The sequence below is a fragment of the Schistocerca gregaria genome, chromosome 5, assembly GCF_023897955.1.
Source record: "Schistocerca gregaria isolate iqSchGreg1 chromosome 5, iqSchGreg1.2, whole genome shotgun sequence".
NCBI lineage: Eukaryota > Metazoa > Arthropoda > Insecta > Orthoptera > Acrididae > Schistocerca > Schistocerca gregaria.
This window is the reverse complement of record NC_064924.1, coordinates 519,155,680-519,171,000: the sequence shown is the minus strand read 5'-3', so window position 1 is coordinate 519,171,000 and position 15,321 is coordinate 519,155,680. Positions and strand designations below refer to the sequence as shown.

The 15,321-nt window shown below is 40.4% G+C and overlaps 1 protein-coding gene across 1 annotated transcript in view; it reads left to right on the top strand.

Annotated features, from left to right (window-relative positions):
* LOC126272757 (UBX domain-containing protein 6-like) overlaps positions 1-15,321 on the top strand; it is a 64,586-nt gene that overhangs the window by 3,578 nt on the left and 45,687 nt on the right. The window contains exons 2-3 of the mRNA XM_049975874.1: positions 241-308; positions 12,373-12,700. Of these exons, the coding sequence (XP_049831831.1) occupies positions 12,468-12,700 (233 nt within the window). The 5' untranslated portion in view covers positions 241-308; positions 12,373-12,467. The remainder of the gene's footprint in view (positions 1-240; positions 309-12,372; positions 12,701-15,321) is intronic.

Below are 15,321 nucleotides of genomic sequence, written 5' to 3'. Positions count from 1 at the left end.
AAGATAGGCCTACATGAGGCATTTCTGTATATAGTGGCATTTTTTCACATCACTGTGGTCGTTGATGATACTAACTTTTATGTAATTTTATATTCATACATAATTACCACAATTTTGTTTCTCAAGAATACCTCAATACATGACTTTACAGCTTCTGTAAAAGGAATAAACCTACTGTAGATAGCTTCGTTCTTTGCTGTTTATTTCTAGATACTATTATAATTTTTGCTCCTATTCCAGGATTTCAACCACCTGCCTTCAAATAAAACTGGTTCTGGAGAAAATAGAGGACAGAGCAATAAATGCAGGTGTTTTGCTGTTCTATTAAATAATAAAAGTTCTCAAGTATACTATCAGTAGTTCATCTACTTATGCTTCCCAAAATGTTGTGATTATAAAAACCACTTCTATATGCCTAGTATTGCTTTTCACCTTATATACCTTTTGCTCTTCAGTATATGTTGGGTTTTATGGCTTATCATGTTGTACTGAACATCATGATGAGCTGAGACTTCTAAAGTAAATGCATCACATTATGTTTGTTATTGGTTAGTTGCACCTCTTTTAACATTTTGAAATTACTGACACATTGTGTTTTTCTAAGATGTTATTTCCATTAGATTGTTCTGAAAGCATAAACATTTTGTGTGAAAGTAATTTGCTGTTTTAAATTTAGTAAAATTGTCCCTGGTTTATCAAACAATCTGATTATGAATGTTGTTTGAAGACCCTGACCTCATTTTTGAAGGGAACGTTACTGCATCCTTGAATGTATCAGTTTAAAAATTAGTGGTAAACGCAGATGGTTAAAGATTCATGTATTCTTTATTTGATACATCATTTATAAAATTGGCTTAGTTTCCCTCAAAATATTACCATTTACGAATTACTAACTTGTATAGTGGCTTAAATTTAATAAAAGTTGTCCTAGCATTCTTTGGCAGTACCCATGCTATGAGTAAATCATACAGTACTTAAAATTAACAACAAAAGTCATCTATACTGCATATGCAAATAGTTTTAATGAAAAATTAGACCGTAGAACAGAGGGAACTGCCTAGGTGCAACCTCATGACTAGCTCTCTGTCATAATAACTGCATTACGGACAAAATAAGTGGTAACTGTGATGTACACTTTGTTGGGAGGGTATGACTGCCTCTGGTGGTCACCATATTGTTAGCAGCCGAGGAAAGTAATTGCACTCAAGCACTGTACAACTGGCTGAAGAACTATAGCCAGGACTGAGACTGAGCATCCTCTAGGAAGTTAGATTTAGCCAAAGGACTAACAAAAGCTGTTCACAAGGATACATCTGTGGTCTTGTGTTCTGGGATTTGGTGTTAGATAACTCCAAATGAGTGTGGCTGGTGAGAGTGATAGCAAAGGCATTCCCACTCCCCTTGGTCACCATGCCAAGTATCAACTTAGCTTGTGTGGATGGTCGTAAAGCAGTCAAAGGTCTCATGGTGTGCAATTTATTTGCTCTTGGTAAAGATAAGCTCAAACAGTCTGGGAACATAACATATTTTTAAGTGTTGCCATGTAATAATGAAGAGTGCCTACAAACATACTTATGGCCTGTGCATATACAGATATGAGTTATCAATGCGAACAATAAAACCATGTCATGGGGCTATTATAACTCCCACAATCACCTGTGTGTAATTAGCCAGTACTTAGTAACTCTTTTTTGTTAGAAATGGACAGTACTGGCTAGTGGAAACAACAGAAGGAGGGGGGGGGGGGGGGGGGGTAGTAGTAAAGTGTGCATTAAATGTAATAACTGTAGCAGTATTTTCACCAATGATGATAGTTTCACTATTATTTAAAAGATGTGAATGTTGATATAGGACCATGTAGAATACTAGATAGTGGGCTGTAATTTAAAATACAAGTCAAATTTCTGTATAATTTTTGCATAGATTTTGAGGTAGAATTTTTATATATCACTATTACACTTTCAGGCACTGAACAAACTGAGAAAAAGAAAGGGCATCTCTTGGATAGATCTTTAATGCATTGTAGCATTGAAACTGTATATTTGTGGAATAATGAATATAAATACAGAATCCACTAAATACGCCTCGCAATAACCCTGGGTTCAGCATGGGGCGGCGGTGAGGTGGGTGGACTGCTGTGGCCTGTTATGGGGTTGTGAACTACTGAGGACTACGGTGAGACAAAACCTCTCCATTGTTTCTAGGTCCCTGGTTCAATATGCAATACACACAAATACACCTCAATAGCTTCAGAAATTATGGAATTGAGATTGCACTGTATGCTGTGATTTTGTTACACATCTTGGGCACAGGACGCATGATTTCCTCAGCCAATCAGAATACAGAATGAGAGCACATTACACATCATCTAATCAGTCAATCGCATCATCACAATTTCTATGTGTGAACACGAAAACAATGAAAACATTTTAAGAATGAAACACAAATAAAGTATATACTCCAATGTAATGTACAAAATATTCAGTACCAAGCATAGCAATGCTGCTGTTGTGGTTTTCAGTCCAGAGACTGGTTTGATGCAGCTCTCCATGCTACTCTATCCTGTGCAAGGTTCTTCATCTCCCAGTACCTACTGCAACCTACATCCTCTGAATCTGTTTAATGTATTCATCTCTTGGTCTCCCTCTATTTTTACCCTCCACGCTGCCCTCCAATACTAAATCGGTGATCTGTTGATGCCTCAGAATATGCCCTACCAATCGATCGCTGCAACATACCTGTAATGTTGAAGAAATTGAAGGTGCCAGTTTCTCCAGAAAGCAAAGAATTGTATTCACTAGTCGTGCTTGCATCATTCTTCGAAAGAGTTATTGTTTTACATTCCTACTGGGCAGGTGAAATTAACCTGCCTCAATTTCTTTATGGTGATGTGTTTCATATTCAGCTAAGTAACTAATGATATGTTTTTTTGCCATATTGTGTAATGGTACCTCTGATGTAGTGCTACATTCTGTCCACTTTCTGTGTGTGAACAGAAAGATCATTTGCATCGACGAAGTTCAAGCTGGTTCACTTTAAGGTGCTGTAAACCTGTGGTATCTTGAGTGTTGTATGATCTGAAGGAGTCACTGATAATCATTGTCCCAGGGAGGATCTTTTATTTTTGTGAACACTTTCTTGGTCCGAAATTCAGTGGGAAGCATTTTTCAACCATCCTGAATTTCACCAAACACCCAATTTTGTAGAATTTCCCGAAATTTCTTTGTTTTATTTTCCTAAATTTCAAAAGTAACTTAACCACATTCCTGGAAATCATGACCTATTCACAGAATAATTCTTTGTAATAACAAAGAATATAAAAGTCACTTCATTCTGAGCAATTTTACCCTAGATCACAAAACTCCTCGAATTTACTATTGCAGTTGATGCCAATTCATGATTATTGTCAGTATGGAGTGCAAGATAGGACATTTTGTATATGACATACCACTGGAGATCTTGTAATTAAATAGCACATAAACTATAAATTATGACATCCTTGATATAAAATATGGAGTAGTAACATTTACAGTGGTGTAATAACAATGTAGCAATGCCCCTCCCCAACCCCCTCCCCCCAAACCCTCTTTAATGTTCTCAGATTAAGTTCTGTTACATCCAAGCAGTACCATACCTTGGAAATAACGATATGGAAACCACAACATATTCAGAATAAAACAGCCTATGTTTGGTCGAGAAGAGTAGTAGTGTGATTGCTTCATTCGCATCAATTTAAGATGTCGTCACATCCCAGCCTAACCATACCTCTGAAAAAAAAAAAAAAAGAAGCAAAACCATAGCCCTACTTATTTATATTTGGGTGTGTGTGTGTAACGAAATAGTCACATTGTCGTTGGCTGAATAGATCATGTCCGCTGTGCTCACTGTAATTGCCTAACTAGATAACATGTACGGAGCTTAGAATAGGCCCGAGGTATTCCTGCCTGTCGTAAGAGGTGGCTAAAAGGAGTCTCTCAAGTTTAGGCCTTTGTTATGGTCCCCTATAGAGTTTGACCTCCATTTTTCAAAATTTTTCTGAAGAGTGAGCCAATTGGGGAAGGTCGCTTTACATGGTGCATCATGTCCATCATGCACTGAGACCTATTGCATCCTTTGTTGATGTGGATCTGTGCTTCTGCTCATTCTCCAACTGTTGGGTGACGTCACGCTCCTGGGTGTGTGTTTTTCCATCAACTGTGCAGTATCGTTTTCTATGCTGACGATGATAATTGACTTGTTTGCTTGGTTGCACCTGATATCCAGCATGGTAGCCAGTCTGTTGTGGTGGGGCCGCCATGTAACGTGTTGGTTGTAGCCCTCTGACCACACAGGGACCACTCTGCTGATGCTTGCGCTATTAACTCCCCACGTATGCCAAGGGGTAGATGCCCATCCCCCTGGGGCATTGGGACCTCTGCAATGGCCATCCTGCCAGGTGGCCTTTGCCGCAGCTGGGTGGTGCTCATGGGGCCCTGTTTGGAGTGGGTAGCCTCTGTGTGGATGACATGCAATGAAGCGTAGTACATCATCTCTTGCTGGTGGTCAAACATCAGCAGTCTCTAAGCGTTCATGGGCTCAATTCAGTGCACAGAAGTATGACTCCAAATATTCCCTCTCTCTGGCCACACCATGGGAGGAACGTCAGACTAAGGATGGCAGCAGCTCTTATTCACCCCGGTACCATGTATGTTCAAGAGCTGATGGGAATCTTTCATGATGATGAAGCCTCAGTTTTTTGTTGAGCATTTAGAGGACAAGTTTGGAGAGGTGGAAGGCTTGTCCAAAATTGTTTCTGGGTCAGTCTTGACCAAAACAGCATTCTCTGTCCAGTTCTGGGTGTTACATGCTTGCGGCACTTTAAATGTTGGAAGTTTGGTCATATGTCTTCCCACTGTACTTCCAGTGTCACGTCAAGATTGCGGACGCCCATCACATCCCAATACTGCATATGCCCCACCTCCCATCTGTGTCATCTGTAAAAAGCTCCATCTGCCTTGTTCGCCAGACTGCAGGATTCTACAGAAAGAAAGAAAAATCATGGAGTACAAGACCCTGAACCAACTGACCAGTTCTGCCAACCCCATTCACCTATCAGAGCCAGAAGACTACACCTGTCCCTTTGATGGTGGGAGGCACTTCCCTCCCTGTTGCTCCTGCACCACCTACTTCAGGAGCAACACCCTCCCAACCATCGGGGATGTCTGTCCCTACTTCTAAGCTGGAGAAGTTCACAACTTCGTAGGCTGCCTTTGCTAGGAAGGGGTCCCTTGGTTCACTCCCTTCCCAGATTTCTCCTAGTGGGAAAGATGACACCTGCCAGTGGCTGAAGAGCCCAAAAGCAACTGATCACAGGACTTCATGTTCATCCTCAGTCCTGGGGACTGAATCAGTGAAGTCCTCCCAGCCAGGGAAACCAAAGGAACAGCGAGAGAAATCCAAAAAGAAGGTCCCCAAGACCAAGGGAATTGCAGTGGCATGCATACCACTGCTACCTCCAAGCTCTGTGTCCGCAGATGAAGTGGAGATGCTGGCGTCTGCTGAGGACCTAGATCTTGCTGGACCCTCAGGCACAATGGATATAGACTGCACAGGCAAAAAGTCAGTGGCAACAGATGACCCTGAGGCATAAAGCACCTCATTGAGAGTTCCTTGCCTTCCCAGTATCACATTGATGTCATCCTCCAGTGAAATTGCGGCGGCTTTTTCCACCTCCTGGCTGAGCTACGGCAACTGTTAAGCTTTACAACTGCTTTCTGCACTGCCTTCCAGGAAACCTGGTTCCTGGCATTGCGGAATCCTGCACTCCGGAGCTATAAGGGGTACTACAGGAACCGTAGCGATTGTAATCGAGTTCAGGTGGAGTTTGCGTTTATGTCCTAAACTCAGTCTGTGGTGAATCTGTGCCCCTTCAAACCTCTCTTTAAGCTGTGGCTGTCAGAATAAAGGTGATGCAGGAATTAACTCTCTGCAGTGTGTATCTTCCTCCAGATGGTGTAGTATCCCTGAATGCATTAACTGCACTGATTGATCAACTCCCTAAACCTTCCCTACTTTCGGGAGATTTTAACGCCCATAACCCCTTGTGGGGTGGCACCGTGCTTACTGGCTGCAGCAAAGATGTCGGAACTTTACTGTCTCAGTTCGACCTCTGCCTCTTAAATACTGAGCCCACCACACATTTCAGTGTGGCTCAAGGTAGTTACTCGGCCATTGATTTATCAATTTGCAGCCCAGGACTTCCCCCATCTGTCGACTGGAGAGCAGATGACGACCTGTGTGGTAGTGACCACTTCCCCATCTTCCTGTCACTGCCCCGGCGTCAAGCGCACGGACACCTGCCCAGATGGGCTCTAAACAAGGCGAACTGGAAAACTTTCACCTGTGCTGTCACTCTTGAATCTCCCACACACAGGAACATCGATGTGATGGTTGAGCAGGTGACTACAACAATCGTTTCTGTGGTAGAAAACACGATTCCTCACTCTTCAGGAAGCCCCCAGCCAAAGACAGTCCCTTGGTGGTCGTCGGACGTCGCCGAAGCAATGAAGGAGCATCTGCGAGCTTTACAGCGGCATAAGCAGCACTCTTCCCTGGTGCACCGCATATCCTTTAAACAGCTCCGTGCTCACATTTGTCAGCTTATCAAACGACAGAAGCAGGAGTGTTGGGAGAGATGTGTCTCGACCATTGGGCGCCATACGTCAGCTTCCCAAATCTGGGCAAAGATCAAACATGTTTTCGGGTACCAGACCGCAACAGGTGTTCCCAGTGTTAACATAAATGGTGTGTTATCTACCGACGCAAACGCAATTGCCGAGCACTTTACCAAGCACTATGCTCGAGTCTGTGCATCGGAGAATTACCCCCCAGCCTTTTGCATTCTCAAACAGTGGCTGGAAGGAAAGTCCTCTCATTCACTACACACCACAGTGAATCCTATAACACCCTATTTACAGAGTGGGAGCTCCTCAGTGCCCTACCACATTGCTCCGACACAGCTCCTTGACCAGATCGGATCCACAGTGAGATGATTAAACATCTCTCATCTGACTGCAAGCGAAATCGCCTCCTCACCTTCAACCGGATTGGGTGCGAGGGCGTCATTCCATCGCAATGGTGGGAGAGCACTGTCATTCCGGTACTCAAACCCGATAAAAACCGACTTGATGTGGATAGCTATTGGCCCATCAGCCTCACCAACTTTCTTTGTAAGCTGCTGGAACGTATGGTGTGTCAGCTGTTGGATTGGGTACTGGATTCATGTGGCCTTCTGGCTCCATGTGAGGGCGGCTTCCGCCATGGTCACTCCACAACTGATAATTTTGTGTCCCTAGAGTCTGCCATCCGAACAACTTTTCCAGACGTCAACACCTGGTTTCCATCTTTTTGATTTGCGAAAAGTGTATGAGATGACCTGGTGACATCATATCCTTGCCACATTATATGAGTGGGGTCTCGGAGGCCCACTCCTGATTTTTATCCAGAATTCCCTGTCGCTTCGTGCTTTCTATGTCCAAGTTTGTGCCTCCCATAGTTCCCCCCATATCCAGGAGAATGGGGTCCTGCACGTCTCTGTATTTTCTCTTTATTTTTAGTGCCCATTAATGGTCTAGCAGCAGCTGTAGGGCCATCCGTCTCACCTTCTCTGCATGCAGACAACTTCTGCATTTCATACTACACCACCGTACTGGTGTTGCTGAGCGGCACATATAGGGAGCCATCCACAAGGTGCAGTCTTGGGCTCTAGCCCATGGTTTCCAGGTTTTGGCCACAAAGTCATATATTATGCATTTCTGTCAGTGTCTTACCATTCATACAGAACAGGAACTTTACCTTAATGACGATCCACTCACTGTAGTGGAGACATACCGCTTCTTAGGACTGGTTTTCGATGCCTGATTGACTTGGCTTCCTCACCTTAAGCGGAAGTGCTGGAAGCACCTCAATACCCTCTGCTGACTCTTCAGTTACCATTAATTTTAGCTGACAACGCCTCATCGGCTAATTTAGTTTTACGTTTTATATGCGATGGTTTGTTCTATCATTCTGTATAAGTTTCAGTGCATGTCATTTGTCCCTAATGCTTTTAGGGTGGATGTTTTAATGTCGCAGAGTGGCTGGCTTTTCCTTTTTATTCTCGTGGTTGGCCAGCCACGGTCATCTGCTCTCTTGTTTTTACCCCTTCTACCTGTTTCGTGGTTCTCTATATGGTTTTCTTTTTATGTTTTTGTCCATAGTAGTGTTGGTTGTCTTTCTGCTATTCTACTGGTTCTTCCTTTCTCTTGTTATTGTGCTGTACGTCTCCTTTCTTCTTTCCGCTGTGTAATTATTTTACTGGAAACAAGGGACCAGAGATGTCACAGTTGGGTCCCCCACCCTCCTTTTAAACCAACCAACCAACGAACCAATCCTGTGCTCAGATTGCGTGATGAAAGCGTATTGTACAATGCAATCTCGATTTCACAGTTTCCAAAGCTTTTGTGCCGTATTTGGTGGATTTTGTATTTACCCTTGCTCATTCCACAAGTATGCAGGTTCAGTGCTACAGCACATTAGAGATCTATCCAAGAGAATTCCTTATCTTCTTGATTTGTTGTGCTACTGTGCCTGAAAGTGTGATACAGATATATAAAAATTTAACCCTTGACTTTCAATATTTAGGCCCACTGATTGAGGTTCAGTGTATGATTTTATTTAAATTGCTTTATAAGTAATGCAGTCAAACTATGTTTCAGTTTCACTTTGTTTTTATGCAAGGCCACACATTCCAGTTATTGAGGAAAGGGAGGGATTGTGGGAGATGATTTCTGCATTTGTACTCTTTTTTTTGTGTTATATATGCCCTCTTGGAGGTACTTATGGTAAGTATAGTCTCTGTCTGAATGTTGGATAATGCTTGTGGTGGGAATGTAGATTCTCCCAGAAGAACCCTATAACTGCCATACATGTTGTCAAAGAATCAATTTCCTGTTTAACAGTGCTGTGTAGCATGAGGTGATTTATGTTGATTATGCTACTGTGCATCCTTGCATTTGTTATAGTAGTTATTCATTTTTGTATTCTGTATAGTGCCAACACATTTAGTGGAAAACAGGTATTATCGCCGGCTGCGGTGGTCTAGCGGTTCTAGGCGCGCAGTCGGGAACCGTGCGACTGCTGTGGTCGCAGGTTCGAATCCTGCCTCGGGCATGGATGTGTGTGATGTCCTTATGTTAGTTACGTTTAAGTAGTTCTAAGTTCTCGGGGCCTGATGACCACAGATGTTAAGTCCCATAGTACTCAGAGCCATTTGAACAGGTATTATCCCTGTGACACACTGTGTCATCGCTGATTTGAAAAGTGTGCTGCTGAAGGATTGGTATAGCTTTGAAAACAGACAGTAGATGCTTGTTGTGATATAGAAGGGTAGACATGGGGTTTGTCAGCTTGCTCGTCAGTTTGCAGGTGGGCTACACATCTGCAGATGCATTTCAAGAGATGGTGTCTTGGTAGTGTTACCAATTGTCTTGTTATCACAAGCTGTAGGGGTGTTTCAGAGGCTCACTGGTCTCAGTACAGGAACATTGTGTATTTCATATAACAAGTGTCCCGATTTAGTTGCGAATTTGAAGGTGGTGCAAACCACTGATATAAATAATAAGAATAATAATTATAATCTGTTATCACAAATTGAACAGTTGGCAGTGATTATTGAGAAGAGTTCTTATGCTATTATGTGCAGTAGTAATATCCAGCCTAACAGGAATTTTCCTTTGTGTATTGTAAAAATTTGTTGCTACTCTTGTCACCAACATGACGTCTAACAACAAAAAACCCAGTAGTCTGGGTGAGGCAGTCATAGAACTCAGCAGCTTTTTGTCCCAGAGCAGTATTTCTGTGTATATTATTTAATGACAGTTTATTGCATTGTATAATAAGTTGTACACCTATTGTTGCTTTATTCCCTCAGGACTGAAATTCACCAGAAACAATATGGTTATGTAATAGAGAATATATTGTTGGACTTATTGAGCTTGTGGTTTATTAAATGAATTAGTTTCTCTCTCTTCTCTGTCACAAGTCAGAGTCGACTGTGCGAAATATATCAGTAAGTCTCTTACATGTGGCAGATGGTGTATTTATGACTTGGTTTTCAGAGTTCGTAAACGTAATGTGGATGATATATTAAAATTTTTGTAGCTTGGGTGTCCATTCATATTATGTCTATAACATCTTTTAATGTTTTTTTTACTATTGTGCAGATTTACTATAGTCTTAGATACTGCACTACCAACTCACAACCAGTTAGTCACTATCCAACATAACTTATACCCTGGGCTACAGTACAGATCATTCTGTCACCACAACCTACATTCCAAACATAATATAGACCCAAAGAAATATTGTCAGTGTTCTGTTCTTTTCCATAAGACATTACATGCCACAAATTCATTACGTTACAGTATGAAGCTGACATCCAAAATCAGTAGTTTGAGTTGACCATGCAGTTACTGGTCCAGTTCCACTTACATTTGGGTCTTGGGAGTTATGAAGGTACCAAATTTTCTTTAGTATTGTTTAGGTAGGAAACCCAAATGTATAGCATTTCATTTCCTTCTGCAATAGTGTTAGTATATGACCTTAAGTATCTACTTCGAAATATAAATTACATAATATTGAAAGCTGTTTGTTAAGTTTAATTCTGTGTAGACCTATGAAATGGTATTAGTTATCAACAGTACTGGAGGTTTTCCACCTCAGTCTTATAACCAACATCTTTGTCACATTTTGAATGAAGGAAGTCACATTTGCCATAGTCTTGATGACAGCAATAAAATAGAATGGTTGTTCAAGAAATTGTCAGGAAATAATAGGTAACACACCCTCGAAGCACTGGATGAATCTGAAATCAATATCTGTTCATAGTATTACTGTGTATCTTGAGATATGTTACCGGTAGAGACTGAAGGAATGAAATGCTCTATTTAACAGAGCAAAGAAAAACTGGTGTTATTGATTTTCAAGATCATCTATAGATGGAAAAGTCATCTTTCACAAAAAAGAAAAACCTAAGTACAAATGAGAGGCAGTTCTCACTGTAAGAAGTATGAATAAATACTGATTGGGCCAGTGAAAAATTGAGGTGCTATCAATACTGACCACTTTTTCACGTTCTAGCATCTGAGATTGATGCCATTATTTTATTGTTAAGCAGTTGAATTGGAAGTTGCTAGAACGCGGCAAAAGCAAAAATGCCCACTAGAAAGTTTGTCTGTGCATGAGAACTGACAGCTAGTTGACAATTTCTTGCCAAACTAAGGGAAATAATTTATCGTTTGACACCAAGCATTACATAGCTGTGGGGTGAAAAACTGACCTGGAAGTCTATTCTATGTTTATATAAATTTTCTGCTGACCAATTACATGATATATATATATATATATATTTTTTCTACTTTGTATTTTGCTAGGTACTGTATGGATACATAACTGCTGAAGGACAGGAGAGATGCAACAAATGAACCAAAGAGCTCTAAAGCTCGAACAGTGGTTGTTGTTGTATCATGTAGTAAAGTCCATAAACAATATTGAAAATGGTTAATGACTTCCAGAGACTGTAGAAAACATTTAAATCCAGCATTCTGAGACATATATAACTTAAAGAGATAGACCATTTCAGATAAACACAGTGTCTCCGTTCAGGACAAAATGTTGTTACAGTGCAGTTGGCTATTTTGTAGACTTCATTTCTAACTTGTGTTATGGGGCGATAGTGTAAGCCATTACTTGATAATTTTAGCAAACAGCATTGAAGAACCAGTGTTGACAGTAGCGTAATTTTAAATAACTGACGGCAATGCTCACCACAACAACTGCATTTAGCAGGTGCCCCCTCAGGAAACTCAGTTGTTGAGGGCAGAGTTTGGAGTTAATTAGCTTGAGCGTGGAGACTGATGCAGGCTGCCAGTCCTCTATAACAGAAGAGTGTGAACATGCTTATGTGACCACTTTGTAATGTGATTGTGGAACATTATAGATTAGCTACAAGGAGTGAGCATCTTGACTTAACCACGTAGTTAGGGAAGGGGGTGGTTGTCATTTCAGCCCTGTAATAAGTTAAGAAAGAAATTCCTGGTGCTTCATTCTTCATCTTTATAATAATTACTACCACCACTTGGCCATCTCAATTAGATTGTTCACTTATGAACATTTTGTGGGAAGCCTAGCTTTTTTCATCTATTTTGTGTCAAGTGTTAATTAGTTAACAAGTACTGCACTCCAAAGCCTGGTTTGTGTGTCTTTTTCTGTATTTTAATGCCTTATTGTTTCCTTTTTGGGCTTGAATGTATGAACTTTCAACAACTTTGAATATCATAATTTTAATTTTTGCAGCTACCTCCAAGACAATAGAAGAGCTGAAGAAGAGTGTGTCACTGTTGAAATTGCCCAAGGAGCATTCGCCAAGAGTTTGAGTTGGCAAAATAAAGATGGCTGATAAGATTAAGCAATTTTTCCAAAAGAAAAAAGTAGATGCAAAGTTCAAGAGAGCTGGGAAGGGATACAAACTAACAGATGAACAACCAAGGTCAAATACAGTGACACCGAAGAGCAGTGTGCCAACGACATCACGATCTGCCCTTTCAGCGGAAGCAAGCCAAGCAGCTGCTGCTGCAATGGCTAGACTAGGTGGACAGAAGCAAGACAGTGCAACAGCCTTCACGTAAGAGAAATATTTGTTTGAACCTTTGATTGTTATCCTCAGGTATTGCGGCCTTATCCATTGTAGTATCAGTGAGTGCAGTCATTGAGTTCTGTAACCTCATTTAATAAATAATGTTGGAATTGACTACGGCTCCATGATGACATGTAGAATGGGATATGCAAATGAACGAATTGCTTATTTAAGTAGCAAACATGAATGAGCAATCTTTCAACTTACCCGTTCATGAAAGATCTCACACGAGAGTATCAGAAAATGAAAAGTAGCTGAAAATAATAGACATATTTCATATTTTAGTAGCATTAATAAGTTGATTTTTATCCTTTTGAATAGAAATGAGTATTACAATTATCAACAAATATTTTGATGGGACTCGTCTTCCAACAGGGTTGATAATCATTCATACCTCCATGCTTGCTCGGTTTCCTCTCATATCTGGTTTAACATAAATTGTCATTGTAGAAGACACACATTTTAACATTTGTTTTCCCTTTATTTCTATCCATTTATAAAATATCCAATTATATGCTAAACATTCTTCTGCTGTCTGTCTCTTGTCATCTGTTTATCACGTTAACACCTTATTTGCCTCATCTACCAGTGTAATTTTTAATTTTGGTTCAGAGTGTCTACAGTAATATTATCTTCCTTCATTACCTAATAAGTACATTATCTTTAGTCTCAGTATCCTTTGCATCTTTTTGCTATGAAATAAGGTGTCATTAGTTCGGAGAAAGCCACAATTGAAAGAATAATTTTGTTCCCTTCACTTATTTAACTGGAGGACACTCTTTTTATGCTGCACCACTGGTATGATACTTCAGCATCAGAGAAGCAAAATATTTATTTTATATTTTTAATTTTGTTTCCTCATTCTGAAGATTACTGTAGATCACAGCTGAAACAGATTATTGGAAAAAATACAACCAGTGATTGTTGTTGAGTTAAATAGTAGAAGAATAAAATAATCTTTTAGCTGAGTTTATCTGTTTCTCCATTAGTGACAGTTTTTCAGGGAAGTAGATGCTATTTGTCTGTACATGCAGCTCCGTGCACAAGATATGCACTGGGATAGGAACAAGTAGTTTTGTTTTATCAGCAGTTTGATATTATTTTTTTGCAAAATTCGATGTTATTTTATGCCAATTTTGGATGTTAATTTTTGCAGATTTTCATGTTATCTTCTGATTTTGATATTTTTTGCCAATTTTTGTATTAGTTCCTGAGTGTTTGTTTTTGAAGTACTGTATGTTCCTTATTTAACTGCTTTTCGGTGTTATGTTGAAATTGAAGATATGTTGATTTAATTATAAACACTGACCCCACAAATTACATTCATTTTAAGTACTGGAAAAGAAAGTTATTTATGTTAATCCCATTAAATCTACTCAATTAAAGAGAAAATAACTCTGTGACCATACAGCACTGAAAATTTTTCCAAAAGAAAACATCGTCATAACTTCTAAGTTCTTCTGAATCAGTATGCTTCTGATATGCTAACACCCCAATATAGTGTGGAAACAGCCTTTTGTATACTATATCATTGTTGAAACAACCACCTAGGGCTGTGAACATTGACTTGGATGGATTTGAGGCTGTAAGCATTTTGACCCTACTTAAAAGGTGCAAACTAACTCATTTGTTTCTTCCTTCATTTGTGCTTGAAGGATTTTTCCAGTCATGCTTTCGGAAGCTTGCTGGTTTTGTCACCAGAAATTACTTTTCTGACAATAATGAAGGAAGCTTTTATAATGGAATTTTCACTCTCCAGCATACTGTGGACTGAAATGAAACTTCCTTTCAGATTAAAACACAGTGCCACACAGACTCAAACTCAGGGCCTTCACCTTTCATGGGCAACTTCTCTACTGACTGAGCTCCCAGGCATGACTCATGACCCACCCTCTCAGCTCCACTTTCATCAGTACTTCATTTGCCTGCAAATGGTAAAGGTCCCAGAGTTCAAATCTCAGCCCAGTACACAGTTTTAATCTGCCAGGAAGTTTCAAAGCAACTTTTAATTTCAGATAGAGTTTATAATTTCATTTGGCAATGTCATATTACCTTATACTTTTGCCCAATAAATTGTGCCAAAAATGACACCGTTTAGTGCATTAATGTGATTTATCAAGTAAACTGCATATTTTTGCAGTATGGAAGTATAAATATGAAAACTGCTATAGTAAAAGAGAATGCTGAGAATATATATTTCAATATTTATTCAATATTAATAATATTATGAAAAGAAAAGATTGCTACTCACCATATACGAGTAGCAGAGATGTTGAGTTGCAATAGGCGTAACAGTAAGCTTTTGGCTAAAAAGGCTGTCATCCGAATTAGACAACTTACACACACACACACACACACACACACACACACACACACACACACAACTGCAGTCTTTGGCTGTCGAGGCCAGACTGCGAGCAGCAGTGCATGATGGGGGAAGCAATCTGGGTGGTTAGGGTAAGGAGGAGGGTGGAACGGGGAGGCAGTGGGATACCACGGTAGAGGTTGGGGTGGTAGAGTGCTGCTTGTGGGAGCATAGGGATCAGGAGGAGAGAAGGTAGGGCAGCTAGGTGCAGCTGGGAGGTTATACGGAGGTGGAAGGGGTGGGG